At 48.0% G+C, this 17527-nt stretch overlaps 1 protein-coding gene across 1 annotated transcript; it reads right to left on the reverse strand.

Annotated features, from left to right (window-relative positions):
* Positions 1-1311: 1311 nt before the first annotated feature.
* Positions 1312-17212, reverse strand: TLCD2 (TLC domain containing 2). Its single transcript, XM_015421896.1, has 5 exons — positions 17201-17212; positions 8669-8832; positions 8493-8575; positions 4688-4770; positions 1312-1677 (listed from the first exon to the last, which is right to left on the reverse strand). The coding sequence occupies exons 1-5, from the start codon at positions 17210-17212 to the stop codon at positions 1312-1314; spliced, it is 708 nt and encodes a 235-aa protein (XP_015277382.1).
* Between the last annotated feature and the right edge of the window lie 315 nt (positions 17213-17527).

Consider the following 17527-nt stretch of genomic DNA (forward strand, 5'->3'; position numbering starts at 1 on the left):
TCGTTCCCCACGCAACTGGAGATTTTTTCCCCTAGCTTGTGGCACATCCAGGTAGGGTCAAGCATCAACATGAATTTTCTTTATCATTATTACTTTGTGCAAGCACAATCAGACAGCTTGTTATAAAACCAAGGCATCATGAAAATGCATTTTCCATAAAATCTGCACAGCACTGGAGCAGCCTGAGCCTCAGAGCCATGTGGCGTTTCCCAGGCTGAGGACACGAGTCTTCACAGTACCTAGTATAATGAAGGGACCAGTGGGTAAGCAAGGAATTGCCAACTGACATGGGCTTCATTTGGAAACCTTGATCTCCACTTCCTCCAAAGTAGGGCCATCAGCAGCATCTTAGCCATGGCTACTGTCTCCAAGGGACCTTTCCTAAGTGGTGATGGTATTTAAGTTTTTCTATGTACGAATGTGAGGGGAAACTCCAAAGGGTCAAGTGTGAACGGGTCCTCTCCCATCCCTCATGGGACTACAAGGGGCTTCCAAGCTCTTGCTGCATCTGGCCAAGCCCCTCAAAGAAACTTCCCCACTCCAACTCTGGGCAAAAGACTTGTCTGCCAGTCCAGGGGCAAATGCACCCCAGAGAATGTTAGTTTCAAAGAGGTTGAGAGGAATGACATGGCACAGCAACAAAAGGGCAGACCACTTTAAAGTCCATCCATTCCCCAGAGACAGGACCATCCTGTGTTCAGGCTCTACAGAACAGACTATAATACACAGCCAGGACAGAACACTGGAGAACAGGCAAGATGGATAAGGAACATGAAGTCTGAGCTCCTTCCATTTGTTCAGGGCTTTCCACGGTCTCCGTTACCAGCCTGAGTGCAAAGGCCAGTGTTGGACCAATATTTTGCTAAAGAAGCACTCCCTTTGCACAAGAAGTCCACACTGCCCTGAGCAGTAGGGGGTGGGGGAGAATGTGGCAATGCCAAAAGCACAGGTCAAAACGCAGTTGTGCAGGGTGAAGACACACATCAATAAGCACCTGCATTGTGGGGGACACTGCATCACACCCTGTCCCCTTTGCAGTGCCCACCATCCTCAGGCTCCTTATTTTACAGCTACAGAGTGCCACAACCAGAACATACACACGCACACACACAGGATCTCTGGAAACATCTTTGCACTTTTCCCCTGCCTTGAGGCAGCTCCCGCTTTTTCATAATCCAGCGAGAAAGGCTAAAGGCAGTCGCAGCCTGGAAGACAGGTTTATGAAGGTCCTTCTTATTCCTTCAACCGATCTGTCTCTCTCTCCCCCTCCCTGGCCTACACCCAGTTCTTAGAGGAAGCTAAGCAGCATCACTACTCCTTGTCATACTGCCTGGACCTGAGGCAGTCGCTGCGCAGCAGACGGTAGAAGAGCACGATGTTCATCAGGGTCATGATGGCCATGCCCATGACGCCCACCACATAGGTGGCCGGTGGGATGTTCTCCCGGTTGAGAACAAGCCAGCGGTTCATCCAGGCGAGGGTGCTGATGCGGAACACCATATAGGTGCCCAGGTTGACTAGGCTGGTGGCGCGGTAGGAAGTCGTGTGCGACAAGCCAGCCATGAGCAGGATGGTTCGCAGGTGCAGGAAGACAGAGTTGATCTCCACCAGCAGGGCCACCATAGCGAAACCGACATAGCGGCGGACCACGAAGGCGATGCCAAAACAGACAATCACCTGAAAGAGAGGGCAGGAGGTTAGTCAAGCCCCGGGGGCTACAGTCCTTGAAGACAGACTGCTGGCAGCAACAAACAGTGAGCATGGTGGGAACTGCTTTGAGCACTTCCCGGTCTTTCAGCGGAATCTTTCAGCCCCTGCTGGGCTTTTCCCTTGAGGAGTATCACCTATGAAGTGGCAGGGCAGCTGACCACCTTTTCAATAGAGGTGAAGTCCTGGTCTCGACCAGAGTTGAACAATATCCCCCATCCCGCCACACCACTTCCTTGCAGCCCAAACCTTAGGGACAGAGGCCAAAGGTGGAATCAGTGGGGACGTGAAGGCACTTTGGCCTGTGTCCAAACATAAAGGCTGAAAAGATCCATGCAACTGTGGCGGGGGGGGGTTCCCCACAACACGTCTTCTTGTTATATTCACTGTTTTTTGAGGATCGTTATGTACTTTTAAACTATCTGCCCATCTCTTGGAGGCTGACCAGTGGTTAACAAAAATGGACACTCCGTACTCTGACTACAGCTAAAAGACTTGTATGACAACATTGGAGAGGACCTTAGAACTGTATCAATATTTGGACACATGGCATACAGACGACAGCTGCCTATGGACTGGTTTTTAAATATTTAGAAACCGTTTACGGAAACCTGTGCATAGATCTCTCCCCAAACTCTGAAGCTAAGAAAGGTCTGTCTTGGTTAGTATTCGGATGGGAGACCACCAAGGAAGTCCAAAGTTGCTATGCAGAGGCAGGCAATGGCAAACCACTTCTGTTTGTTTCTTGCCTTGAGGCAACCTCATGAGGGGTCACCATAATTATTTAGTTGCTGGATTTTGATTCCCCCCCCCTTCTTGTTCTTTATGACTTTTTTGATAGAAAATTTAAAAAGATATTTTACTCTTAACTCCTAACATCTGCATGCCAACTTGCTGCTATTTACATGTCCCACTATCTGTGTTATTTCAATCTTAGCTATATTTATTGCTCAGTTACATCTTGACTCTAATTAGTTCTTCCTGGCAACTAATCCCCCCACCTGCATGTAATCTTTGAGGAAAACTGTTTAAATATATGTGAACAAGTGTGCATGTGCTGAGTGTCTGTTCTCGCATGTCCACAGGATTGAGCTTGGGGGGGGGGGGGTTTGGGGTGCTGCTGGACTCCAATATCCTTCACATCTCTTTGTTAACTCTTGTATTTACATGCTAACTTGCTGCCATCCATTGATCCTACCAGCCACCCATTCCAAATTCAGCGCTGCATATGCATCTGGGCCCTGAGGGGCCCCTCCTAACGGCTTAAAGGTTTCCCTTGCTTGAAAACCAGTCGAATTCGACTCTAGGTTGCAGTATTCATCTCCATTTCCAAGCCGAAGAGCCACCCTCTAAGAAATCAGCACACCCTCTAAGCCAGGAGTGTCAAACATGCAGCCCGCAGGCCGGATCAGGTCTCCAGAGGGCTTCTGTCAGGCCCACAGTGGAACTGGCTGTCTCCTGCTTCTTCTTTCAGTTCCGCTGCTGCTGCGCTGTAACTTGCTTTGCCAGATTCTCTCAATCGCTAAGGAGAGCGAGATAGGCAAGCTTCTGTTCCCTGCTCTGGCTGAGGCTCCTCCCCCTTCCTGACGGAGGGAGGAAATGAGTCAAAGCTTGCTTCCTGTCCAGGCTGCCTCAATCGCACAGGAAAGAAAAGCAAGCCTTTCTTCCCTTCCATTGGCTAAGGCTCCCCACCCCCCGAAGGAAGGAGAGCTTGCTTTGCATGGCTGCCTCAACTGCAGAGGAGAAATACAAAGCAGCACCTTTAGGACCAACGGAGTTTTATCCAAGGTATAAGCTTCTGTGTGCCTTGCTACAGTGTGTGTTTTGTTGGGCTTATGCTGTAGCTCTCCTGGGTGCAACCGGGTTCCCTCCCCCTTTTCACTGTATCCATGCCTTCATGATCCAATCTTTCTCAGTAGGAAAGCCATGTGAACTATTTAAATGAGGAATAACAAGCCAGTGAGCTGGAGTAGGCTGAGACTGTGTGTCCAGAACAAGTTAACCCAGCACAATTCCTTTGGGGATTTTGACTTCCCAGACAGTAGGCGGATACTGACCACTGAGGAAGACTAGTTTTGTAGACAAACACATAGCCCTCAGTCTGTGTCATGCTGCCGTCTCATGTTCTTGACCAGCACACAATCTATGTACAAAAGCTTGCAATGCCCAGCGGTTTCATGTTTCCCCCTGGGGTCCTAGGCTCAGAACTCTGAGATTTCTGTAGTGAATGTCAATAAATCAAAAGTAGGTTTGCAGCTTACAGTTACACACTTGAACAGCATACTCAAGATTGCAACAGAACAGACATTTTGATGCAATAACTCAGAGCAAGAGGTGTCAGTTATCAGGCACTGTTAAATAAACAAAATATTACAAGAGTGCTAATGTTTCAAGCATGTTTTTATTTTAAGTAAAAAAAAAATCTTTAATTGTGTTTGTGTCCTTCATAAAGTTTGTATCTCCGCTACCGGCATTACATTTTTATGACACACATGGCCCGGCCCAACAAGGTCTCATTTATGTCAGATCTGGCCCTCATAACAAATGGAGTTCAACACCCCTGCTCTTAGCAGTAAACATACAGAGCATATGCACATAGGGTATGCATCCAAGTGCAGAATCACAGCCACTGTCTTTGGTCATACAAATGGGCTGTGGCTTTTACTACCCCTTGTGATTTCCTACTTCCCTTCTTGGCATTTCCTCCTGGCAGACTTTGGCCAGTCTGATGGGAATGTGCCCAGCTCCCTGGCATGCTTTTTTTTACAGTCTCTTGCCAATGTACGTGCTCTCCAGGTCCTACAGAAGAGCGGGAAGGGAGCAAACACTCTGACTCCGGCAGACTTGAACCAGTGGCCACACAAAAAGAGAGGCATGCGTTCTGCCAGGTCCTCTCCTCATTCTCAGCCACGGAGACTCCCTCTGTTTTCTAACTAATCTCCCACCTGAGAACCACCACCCCTCCCCAAAAGAACCTCACCACTGAGTGATGGAACAGTAGCTCCCAGCACTGGTAAAACGTCTGGTTACACATCATATCGATGAAGTCCTGCAGGAAATATCCTGAGAAAGAAAACAGGCCTGCTCAGCAAATATCTTTCCCACCTATCCTTCTTATCTTATTTATTTATTGCATTTGTATCCTGCCCTTTCTGCATGCGGGCTCAGGGCGAGTAACCTCGAAGTTTCACGTACAATACAATCACCTGTCAGATATGAAAACATTTAAATTTAAAGTGTTGATTAACTAAAAATGGTGACATGTCTTTCTGTATGAGCTCCAACAGCTGGATAGTTGGGAATCGTGGGCAATTTCAGTAGAGGCTGCTTTGCAGGGGAGGCCACGTCCACCGCCTCAACCAAAGGCCTGGCGGAACAGCTCTGTTTTGTGGGCCCCGCAGAACTGTTTTCTAACGTCACAAAAGGAGGAGACCCGGTCCGTGGCAGCTTGGGTTCTGTGAACTGAAGACTGGAAGGCTGGAGAAATGCTGCCCTGTGTTTCAGAACCTTCCCACACACACACACATACATCATTGTCTAGAATCAAGTGTGGAGTCAGGGTCAAATTATCAACGAGGGACAGAGTCCAGTCTTTTTAGGGCCCTGGGCAACCAGAGGCCTGGGAACTGACATGACCTTCCTTGCCCTACAGCTCCTAGCCCAGACTGAAGTGGCTCGGAAATGGAAGAGAAGGGAAGAGGGTCCACAATGGAAGAGGGCGTGTTTCCCTGCCAGGATGGGCTGTAAGGAAGTAGCAGGCTCTGCCCCTGGCCAGACACCTAGAAAGGTTATCTTACTTATGTTCATTAGCTTCTATGACCAAAGGTCTTAAGCTCAATTTATAAAAGATGAATATACAACATTAGCCTCATAATACGAACTTTACAATAAAAGTTTACAAGTCGAAGTAATCAAATCTAAAAGATCTAAAATGTTAAAACAGAAGTCATTAATAAAACCATAATTTATTTAAATATTCATTTAAATCATAATAACTGGGTGCCTACCAAATTTTGTTACAGTTGGGTCAAGCGAGATTTTTGTCACTTTACAGATAAAACTATCATTAAAAATTTAGTAACAGAAGAAGTGGTTTCAGGATTAGTATCTGCCAAGAGATAGGGGGCCACACAGAGTTCAGTAGGTAATCGGTGTTTGGTAAGAACTGGAGTGATCCTAATCGATCTAGGAGTCGACCACTGATGACATAATAATAGAAGATGGCCGAGTATTTCCACAGCTCCAGCCTCAAAGTTACATAAGCGATCCGAGTATGGGATTTTAGAAAAGCGACCTGTTAACTCAGCAGTGGGAAACAGTTAAGCCTAGCAAGAGTGAAAACACGTCTATAATTAGGTATTTTTAGGGATCTAGTATATGGAGGAAGAGATTCCAGAGGAGGAATACCCAAGGCAAGAGTGGAACATACACGTCTTGCTTGAGCTAAAGTACTAGCCCGATCAAGATTAATCACCTTTATTCTGGTCTGCTTTAGGGCTTCCTGATAAGTTAAATTATTCCATACTGTTGGAGGAAAGTCCAATAACTCAAGTCTAGCATCTTGATACCTTAGAAAGGTTATCTTTCCTCCTCTCCAAAAAAACATCACTGGTGCCCAGGGCCGTCCCCACTTAAGGCTGGCCCAGGGTTTCGTGGCTAAAGAGGGCACTGCCAGGACTCGGGCCAGCCTAGAAGTCTCTTCTTTTGATCCTTTGTCACAACTCAGGGGAGACTTGAAGATGTTCTTGCTTTCATGATTGCTTCAAGTTCCCTAGCACTGAATTCAGGTCCTAAGCCTTGATGCCAATGCCTTGTTTTTGTTCTTGCAGCTCAAACAAGGCCCCCACCCCCCACCCCTGGGCCCATCTCAGCAACTCGGCAGAAAGCAAACCCGCCGTAGCAGGCACTGCGCTCGTACTGCTACCCTCCCTCAAATGGATCCCCCCCCACACACCCTTTTCATATATGTTTATGCAAGTGAGGACTTCCAGTCGGAGAGATTGGCATTTGCATTAACTTGCCAGCAGGCGAACCAATCTCAAAATGGGTCTTCCAAAAAATGGGGCTGCTGACCAAGGTTCTTGTTCCAAAGAGCAGCAACCGTGTTGGCTGACTGGCTGCCCTGAAAACAGTGAGCAGCCCGTGGCGCTTTGCACAGGTCAGAACTTATTACAGATCAACGAAATAACCTCACACAATCTTAATTTAAAACCTGAGATTCCATTATTGAATCATTGGGATGCCATCATAGACAATAGAAATAAGGAAATAATCTCTTTACTCCTTGCAACAGCTTGCCTGACAACAGCCTCGTGTTGGAAATCCCCGCTGCCACCAACTTTATCCGCCCGGCATGATAAAATTTGGGAACAGTTTGTGATGACAAAAATCACAGATAAAATACATAGAGCACAAACAATCCAGACATCCAATTCCAAATTTGAATCAACCTGGTTTCCAATATTTTCACATCTCACGACACATGATATACTACCTGCAAATTCACAATATCATAAATGGTTAACGCTGTAAAACATTACTATGAGAATCTCTGTTGGAAAATGACAGTATACCTAATCTTTACTTCTCTAACTCATCAGAGCAATAACCCCATGACTAATAGGATCTTTCTGTTGAAAGGTTAAGTTTTACAGTCAATTTTGACTTAGTTTTACAAGATTGTTTACTGAGACGCATTTATTATGTTGATGTATCTTTGTTATTGGCACTAGATTGTTACTACTTGTTTTGACAAAATAAAATAATTACAATTTTTTTAAAAAGGACTTATTACGGCAGATGCTTGGGTGGAACACAGGCTGGTTTTCTGTTTTCCTACAACACCCACTGAGTTTGGAGCGGAACTCTTACAAGACCTGATAACCTCAGCTTTTCCCACCTCTGTTATCTCAGGCCACAAAGGAGTGTTTAAAGTGCCGAAGGACTTTTGATCACTGTCGCTCCTCAACCTGGCCTCCGTCAGGATCAGGGCCATCGCCGCAACTTGGCTCTGGCACAGAGACAGCCAGAGGCGTCTTTCGACAAGCTCCCTGGCAGCTGGTGTGCCTGGATAACCAAAGAAGGCTTCTGGAGCTCGATTCTGTGGCCGGGAACAGCAACACTGCTCCCACCAGCAGTCAGGGAGGGGATGCAGCTGAACTCCAGAGCGGAATTTGCTGTGCTGGGCAAGAACAGACTTCATTGTTTGCTGTCCCCATCACATGCGTGCGCGAACAGAATGAGGAGAAGCGCAGGCCTGGCGTCGCCCAGCACCACGGCTGCCTCCTCATCAGTGTCTGGGGTGTGAAGCTGCTGAGGTGGCTCCGCAGGGGGCTACAGGAGACCCACGGCAGGGAAGACAAGGCAGCCAGTTTGAGACCGGGCTTGCTCAGGTAGATCCAGGCATGGTGAGGGAAGAAAAAGGTACTGCCTAGCCTTGTGGTTCCGCAGAGTGTTCTTTCCCCAGACATGTTCTCCCCACACAGCCCACCACCGCCCTCTGAGCCTGGACAGTCGACCCACCAATAGCAGCAGAGAACTGCCTACAGCGGCGTCCCTTCATGTCCACTCCCGGAGACAGCAGTAGGCTTCCTCCACGGAGAAACTCTTCGCTCCTCTTAGCCCCACAACTATGCCTCATCCCAGGGTGCAGCCCTCGAACCTGTCCCAGGATATTAATGGGGTTACTAAAAAGTGGCTTCAAGCCCAAGCATTGGACCCTCTCCCTCCACATGGAGCTCCGCACCCCTCCCTCGGTCCCGCCGGGCGGGAGAGAAGCCACTCACCGAGGGAAGCCCCCACCAGGCGATGCGCCGCGGGCGAGTGCGTGTCGATGAGATCTTCGGCCATCTGCGGGTGGAGGTAGAACCTGCGCGGAGGGAAGAGGGCGAAAGAAGGAAGGTGAGACGGCGCGCAAGCCGCCGAGCCCCGGCCCGGCAAGGATCCCCCCCGCTCGACTCACCCAAGCAGCGCTCCGGCGGCGCTGAGCAGGCTGTGAACGAAGGAGGTCCAGATGTTGCGCCATTTCCAGCGCTTGTGCTGCGCCGCCGCTGGCGGCGGCACCAGGCGCTCCAGCCCGGCGTTCAGCAGCCGGAAGGCGGCCACCGACCCTCCCAGCACCAGCAGCTCCATGGAGGGGAGCCCGGGGCCGGCGCCTATCTCGGCGCCCCCGACGGCGCGGCCGCCGCGCCTTCCTCGCCCAGGCGCTGAGTCGCAGGCGCCTGCCATTGGCTCCGGCCCGCTCGCCTTGTGGTCTCCATGGCGATGCCGCACGCCCAGCCCACCCGGCTCGACGGGGCCACGGCCGCCTCCTTTGGCCCGGGCCCTCCTGGCCAGCGCCCCAAGGGGGGAACGCGGTGTGCCGGGGTTCGACGCTCCTCCGGCTCCCGCAGAGCAGGACCCGGCTGGTTGGCCAAGCGCCGCGGACCTCACAGAGCGCCCTCTAACGTGCGCGACGCGTCACCGCCACCCCCCACGTGTGCAGCCCGCCAAGCGCCCTTGCTGGACGGCTGTCCCCACGTGGTCGGAGCGCACGCGTGTCCGGCGCAGTCTCTGCCGCGCTGGAGCTGCGGCGCTCTCGACAGCCGGCAGGCGGCTGCACGTGGTCCTTGCGCGGCTTTCCCCCACAGGCGCGCCGCAGTCGCCCTGTCGGTCCTGCAAAAGGAGCCAGGAGGCTTCCGCTGCCCTCGCCTTAGGGAAGAGGCCAGACCTGGCCGCCTGTCTAGGACCGCGTCTATTAATTCGCCTTCGTTGATAGTCCGCCTTTGTCGTCGGGGCTCCACTTAAGGCAGATGACAGACTAGAGAACGCTGCAATAAAACCGGGTTGGGAAATTAGAAAATAATGAAAGCGAATAATACATTGAAAAAACAACAATGCATCTGATATTGAACTACGCCCCGTTTATAAAAAGTGCGCTCCTCCTGAACAACCGCGTTTTATTACAGCCCTATTTCCTTTAGAACTATGCCAACTTTTATTCATAACAGTCACATACAAGTATTCGGTCTGATGGTGCGACCTTAAACAGAGTTGTGTGTGTGAGTGTTAAATGCCATCAAGTTGTTTCCGACTTACAGCGACCTTCTGAATTATGTCCTGTTGCTGACAGCCTTGCTCTGGTCTTGCCAACGGAGGGTCGTGGCTTCCTTTCTTGAGTTATTCCACCTCGTGTTCGGTCTTCCTCTTGTCCTGCTACCTTCAGCTTTTCCTATTGCCTTCATTGCCTTGTCCAGTGACTCTTGTCTTCTCATAATGTGACCTCAGTTTAGTCATTTTAGCTTCTAGGGAGACTTCAGGTTTGATTTTGATCTAGAACTCACTTATTTGTCTTTTTGATGGTCTGTGGGGTCCTTAAAACTCTCCTCCGGCACCACGCTTCAAATGAATCAACTTTCTTTTTGTCAGCTTTCTTCATTGTCCAGCTTCCACGCCAATACATAGTAATGGGGAGTACTACAGTATGAATGAATCATGGTCACCAGTGACCCTTACAAATCTTTTCTAGCTCCTTCGTGGCTTCCCTTCCCAGTCTCAGTCTCCTTCTGATTTCTTTGTTGCAGTCTCCCTTTTGCTAGATGGAGCCAAGGAATAGAAAGTCTTGAACAATTTTCATTTCCTCATTGTCCGCCTGAAAGTTGTATGATTGTGTCGCCAAGAGGCAAATGTATACATACCCACATCCCTTGCAGCTGCAGGGACCCCAACAATTAGCAGTGGGTTGATTCTTGGGTGTCAACCAACGTGCTCAGCACCGTTCTGCGACCTAGTCTGAGCTGAAGTTCCAAAGGAAAAAGTACCCCCCTTTAACTTATTTACACTGGGGGGGGGCAATCTAGTGCCTAGGCTTCATCTGGAGTCCACTCCAAGGTCCAGGCAGTACCTTTTTCTTTCCTCACAATGCCTAGATCTACCTGAGCAAGCCCAGTCTCAAACTGGCTGCCTTGTCTGCCCTGCCATGGGTCTCCTCCTCTTCTTAATGTATTTCCATGTTGATCTTTCAGCACGCCTAAATGTGCTTACATTTCTCTTTTCTTAGATCTTGTGGAACAGATCTCTTGTTCTTCCTTTTTTGTTGTTTTCTTCTGTTTCTTTACACTGATTATTATATAAGTTCTCATCTCTGTCATCTTTTACTTTTGCATCTCGTCTGTCTTTAGCAATTTTAAGAGTTTCATCAGACATCCATTGAGACTCTTCATTTCTTTTGGCTACAGGAATAGTCTTTGCACCAAAAAGACAAATAAGTGGATTCTAGACCAAATCAAGCCGGAACTCTCCCTAGAAGCTAAACTGAAGTTGTTGTACTTTGGGCACATTATGAGAAGATAAGAGTCACTGGAAAATACAATAATGCTAAGAAAAGTTGAAGGCAGGACAAAAAGAGAGGGATTGGCTCAATAAAAGAAGACACGGCCCTCAGTTTGCAAGACTTGAGGAAGACTTAACAGTAGGACCTTTTGGAGGTCATTGATCCATAGGGTCACCACAAGTTGGAAGCAATTTGATAGCACTGAACACACACACACACAGTGCCGTCAAGTCACATTCCACTTATGGTGACCCTGTAGGGTTTTCAAGACAAGAGAGAAACAGAAGCTGCCTTGCCTGTGTGTAGCAATCCTGAATTTCCTTGGTGGACTCCCATCCAACTACTAACCAAGGCCTACCCTGCTTCATTTCCAAGATCTGACAAGAGCAGACTAGGTTGGGCTATTGGACTTGGAGTATATTATTAATCAAATTAATTGTATACATTGATTACCATAACATTAGGGTTGATTGATTAATTGAAGGAGGGAGGGGTAAGGATGGTTTAATATATATATAGGAGAAGCCAATCGGGTTTTGAAAAATACTGGTTAGTAATACACAATTCCTGCCAACCTAGCAGTTCGAAAGCAAGAAATTGCAAGTAGATAAATAGGTACCACTTCGGTGGGAAGGTAACAGCGTTCCGTGCGCCTTGGCGTTTAGTCATGCCGGCCACATGACCACGGAAGCGTCTTCGAACAGTGCTGGCTCTTCAGCTTTGAAACGGAGATGAGCACCGCAACCCTAGAGTCGGATTCGACTGGCTTTCGAGCAAGGGAACCTTTACCTCTAATATACCATTGCTTCCTCCGGATGCCTAGTGGGACCAGTTCTGGGCTGATAGGATCTGATGGGGGAGGCCATGCGTGGGTCAGGGATTCCAGTGATGCTGGGGCAGGGGATGTATGGCGGTGGGAGAAGGCAAATTGTGGGAAGGAGATGAAGATACAGGAATGCTCAATCTCCTTCCAACCTTTGTCCCATCTCTAAAGATGCTGGCCGTGGGGATAGGAAGAGGTACCCTTCTCCGACAGTGGTGCAATGTGATGCCAAGTCTATCAATAATAAGACCACCATTCTCCAGAATTATCTGGTAAAGCAAACGGTAGACCTGGCATGCATGACCAAGCTCCGGGTGCAGGAGGGTGAAACTGTCACCCTGAGTCAACTACCCCCTCCCAGGTTTTTTTGGTCCTTCAGCAGTCCCAGACTAATGGGTGGGGGGGTGTTGTTGAATGGTGTTGCTTTTTCGGGAGGCTTTCTCCTTCAGGGCACTCCCTGAGACAAAGATTGCCAACATTTAACATGTGGGTCTGGTGTGGGTGCCAAAGAGAGTTTGGCCATTTGGCTGGTGTACCATCCGCCCAACGCAACTGCAAATGCCCTCCCATATCAGGCTGGGCGCTGGAGTACCCCAGACTTTTGGTCTTGGGAGTCTTTAACGTCCATGCTGATGATGTGGCTTCCTCTCAGGCTACAGACCAGTATCATCCATGGCAGCGCTGGGACTCACCCAGTTTGTTTCAGCCCCCGCCAATGTTCCCTCTAAGCTGTGGAGTCATGTGAGCAAAAATTCTACTTTGCGAGCTACTGGCACTAAAGTTGTGAGCGAACACTTTGGCTCTTGCATAAATTAGTTCGCTCTGGAGCCCTCCTTCCTGAGCCAAGACAAAAATGTGTGAGCCAGAGGCTAAAAAACTGTGAGCTAGCTCACACTAACTCAGCTTAGAGGGAACACTGGCCCCCCACACACCAAGCAGGCCACACGCTGGACTTTATCTTTGCCTCAGGGATTACAGTGGACCAGATCACTGCAAACGCTGTACCATGGTTGGACCACTTTGCCCTGAAGGCCCACTTTAGCGCTCCTAATCCTTCCTGTTTGGGCGTGAGCGGATTTATGCTCATCTGCAGAGTCAAATGGACCCTAGTAGGTTCCAGGAAGCACTGCAGGATCCAATTCCCCTTGGCGACTCATTGGATGAGCTGGTGGGAGACTGGCAAAACCATCTTTCCGAAGCCATCAATGAGGTCAGTCCCCAGCACCTTCTTTGCCTTTGCTCCAAATTGGCACTGTGGTATTCCCTGGATCTGAGGTGGGTGAAATGGGAGCTAAAACGACTAGAGAGAAGATGGCGACAAGCCCATGACGAAGCTACAAGATACAGTGTTCCCTCTAAGCTGAGTTAGTGTGAGCTAGCCCACAGCTTTTTAACCCCCGGCTCGCACATTTTTGTCTTAGCTCAAGAAGGATGGCTCCAGAGCAAAGTAATTTATGCAGCAGCCAAATCGCTCGCTCGCAATGTCAATGCCAGGAGCTCGCAAAGTAGAATTTTTGCTCACAGGACTCCACAGCTTGGAGGGAACTATAGGTTGTTTATGAAAACCTATGAAATGGCGGTGAAGGCCGCTAAGAAGGATTTCTATGCGGCCTCTATCACGTCTGCAAACTCGCGCCCAGCCCAACTACTTAGAATAATTTGGTCATTGACTACTTTGCCCCAGAGCATTCCAAATGCTAGGGAATTGATGACTGGCTGTGAGGCATTTGTGAGCCATTTTGCAGATAAAGTCTTGACGCTCTGCCATGACCTCCCCGCCACACTTGATACAATAAGGGAACTGGAAGCCCTCTGTCCATCTGTGAGTCCAGTTTTGGAGTATTCCAGTCTGCTCTCCCAGGATGCCGTTGACAAGTCCTTGGCAGCCATGAAACCCACCACTTCTCCTCTTGATCCTTGCCCAACATGGCTAATTAAAGCTTGCAGCGATGAGGTAGGGACTCCCCTGAGGGAGATTATTAACTTGTTTCTATCAACAGGACCTTCCCAGGGAGTTTAAAGGAGGAAGTAGTCTGCCCCCTCCTAAAGAAACCATCTTTGGACCCTACGGTCCCTAGTAACTACTGCCCAGTATCCAATCTACCATTTCCAGGTAAGGTAGTGGAGTGGGCTGTGGCAACACAGCTCCAGGCTTTCTTGGAGGATGCTAACATCCTGGATCTCTTCCAGTCCGGCTTTTGCCCTGCTTATGGGACAGAGACGGTGTCGGTCACCTTGGTGGATGACCTCCGGAGACATCTGGACCCAGGCAGTTTGGCGCTGCTGATTCTTCTTGATCTGTCAGCAGTGTTCGATACGGTCAGCCATGAACTGTTGACCCACCACCTCGCCGATATGGGGATATGGGAACTAGCCTTACAATGGCTGGCCTCCTTTCTCCAAGATTGGGGACAGAGGGTGGTTGTCCGGTCAATGGACCCAGGGCAGGTTACATCATGTTTATAAATACAATAAAATTTAAAGCAGATTATAAACATATAAAAACAGTAGTTGCAGCTTGCCGTTGGGAGATTCTGGGCCATTGATGTCACTGGATCTGGCCGGTTATCAGTGGGTGGGTGACAGCCACCTCGGGAAGGCCGTGTGTGGACGCCCGCTGCCTCATTATGTTCATTCCTTGACTGCAACCAATGGCTAAGACCTCTGTTTGGCAAACAATATTACCCTAAAAAGGAAGACTATTACAATAAACCCTGTCAGTGACCCTCCTTCTCCATTATTATAGGCAAAACTGAATTCCTGACAACCAGGACCTGCTTCTTAGGGTACTATTTGTTAACATATACAAGGTCTATAGTGCAGCCTTATGAAGAAGATCAGAAGATCACTCTACAAGGGGACAGATGAAGGACTGCTAGTTAGCATAGCTAGATTAGGGACCTCCCACATGTTCAAATTATGTCCTTCCTGTCTTGTATGGAAGCAGTATGTGTTTTTATTTTCAGATGATTAATTTGAAATTCTAAGTCAGGGGTGTTGAACTAGGGCTGCCAAGTGGGGGCAGGGGGCGGGTAACCCCCCGCTTCAGAGGCCTGATTTCCACCGCCACGGAATCGGGCCCCGGGGGGGAATTCCGCCCCCCGAAGTGCAGCATGGCTGCGTCACAACCACGTCAATCACGTTGGGGGCATGGCCCCGATCGTTGGAGGGAAAACTCTATGATTTTCCCTTCGACGATCGTGGCCACACCCTCAACGTGATTGATGTCGCGCGTCACTTCTGGTGACGTGCTGGTGGCGCATGCGCGCTTAGCGCGCGCTCACATATTCTCAGACGGCTTCCGGAGAACGCCGAGGCTCCCCCGCCAATAAGAACTTCTCACTTGGCAACCCTATGTTGAACTCATTTGTTGAACTCATTGCCGGATCTGACATAAATGAGACCTTGTTTGGCCGGGCCACATGTGTCATAAAATGTGATGCCAGGTAGTGGAGATATAAACTTTATAAAGGACACAATTACAAAGATTTTTTTTTACTTAAAATAAAAACATGTGTCTAAGACGGAGTTGTTTCCAATGTTTCTAACGGAGCTAGAAAAGCAAGAAATAACAAACTCTTTTCCTTTTAAATGGGTAGTCAAATCTTGGAGGCATTTAGGTATCAAGATACCACTCAAATTAGATGACCTATTTGATTATAATTACATTCCAGTAGTGAATTCGATTAATAATTCTTTTAAAGAATGGTCAAAGTTGAATCTTGCACTCTTGGAAAAAAATGAATTATTAAAGACTATAGTTTTTCCTAAAATATTATTCCTCTTCCAACATCTTCCTATCAATATTAAAACTCAAACTATTCAATCTTGGCAATCCAAAATATCTAAATTCCTGTGGAATAATAGGAGACCCCACATGAATTTTCAACTATTGACTACCTTAAAAAATGGTGGTTTAGGAGTGCCTAAGTTAAAACTCTATTATGAGGCATCGCAATTGAAACAGGTTTTACATTATGCTTCTCCTAACGTCATTAAAGACTGGGTACTAATTGAGAGCTCTTTTGTATTTCCTAAACTTATGCATGAAATCCTATGGGCTCAAGCTAAAGATAGACCTAAAACAATAGAATGCAACCCTTTCTTGAAGAAAACTTTAGAGATTTGGGATAAAACCAGGAGCATAGTAGCGCCTAAATCGTCACCAGTGTCCGCCTTTCTAGGGCAAAAATGGTTCCCTCCTGGAGAACACATAGAGAGTTACCAGAACTGGAGAAAGGCTGGAAAATTTAGAATTCTTGATTTGTGTTATAAAGGTCAAAGATGGTCTGCTCAACAATTAGAAATGAAACACAACATAAAAATCCCATGGTTTGAATTTCACCAAATCTCTAACATGGTAACTAGCAATGACCTGGCAGAAGGTACAAACGGACCCCTAGAAATATTTGAATCTTTAATTGAGAAAGGCATGATAGAGCACAAAGGGACCATAACTGTTATATATAGGTTATTAGTTCAACATTATTGGGAAAAAGAATCAACACAACAACAAGCATGGCATAAGGATTGTAACTTGACTTTATCTCAAGAACAATGGAAGAGAATTTGGTCCTCTAGTCTACACACATCTCGTTCTTTAAACATCAGGTTACAAAATTAGAAACTATTCTCCAGATGGTACATTACTCCCCTGAAATTGTTTCATGCTAAGATTTTTTTAAAAGCTAAGTGTTGGAAAGGCTGTGGTCAGTCAGGTTCACTTTTCCATTGCTGGTGGACCTGTCCAAATATACAGAGCTTCTGGAAGGAAATAATTGCAAAAATAAAAACTACAAGAAAGGGGACCAGCGAAAATCGCAGGGGGGGGGGAGAAGCGGGGGAGCTCCATGCAGAGCAGGCGGAGGAGGCCTTGCTGTCCCCCCCCCACTCCGATGCGAGGCCGGGCGGCTTACAGCCGCCTGGGCCTCAGACACCGTTGCGCCGCTCCTCTCACCGCTAAACCACCCAGAAGGGCGCGCACACCCAGCAACCCCAGCCTGAAGCGCAGAAGCTCGCGGTTGGTGAGTGACAGCAGTCCCAGGCACGTGGGCTCGCTTCTCTGCGTTCTTATTGGCTTGGGAGGGAGGGAATGCTCGGCCGTCGCTGTTTTCCCCCACACACACCCGAAGTTTGCAGAGCGTTCCCTGCACTCTGTGAGTTTCGGGGGGATTTAAGTATCCCCCTGAGGTTTTTTTTGCAGGTTTCAGATTTTTGTGCACACCTGGGGACTGTTCCAAGTGTGCACAAAAATCTCCCTCCCCTCCAGATGCCCCCGATGTGCGGATTTAGGTATCCACACACAGGGGGCACAGTTGAGAATTAGATATATAGATATTGGGAATTCAGGTTCCTTACACACCAGAATCCATTTTATTAAATTATTGGGATAAAGGGACCTTTTCTCAAACATCTGAGGAATTATTTTCTCTTATGTTAATCACTGCTAAAATGTTAATAGCTCAGGTCTGGAAATTAGACAAGATCCCTACAGTAAAACAGTGGCTCATGAAATTATGGGATATAGTGGTTATGGATAAAATTGCAACACAACTGTTGGAAGCAGAAAACCCTGAGAGGAAATCTAAATTTTTGGAAAAATGGTTTGTGTTTTTTGATTATATTAACAATGTAAACAATGGAACAACTGCACTACCTGCTAAATATGTTGATTTTGTATTTTACGT

The sequence above is a fragment of the Gekko japonicus genome, unplaced genomic scaffold (assembly GCF_001447785.1).
Source record: "Gekko japonicus isolate JY-2015 unplaced genomic scaffold, Gekko_japonicus_V1.1 scaffold21, whole genome shotgun sequence".
NCBI lineage: Eukaryota > Metazoa > Chordata > Lepidosauria > Squamata > Gekkonidae > Gekko > Gekko japonicus.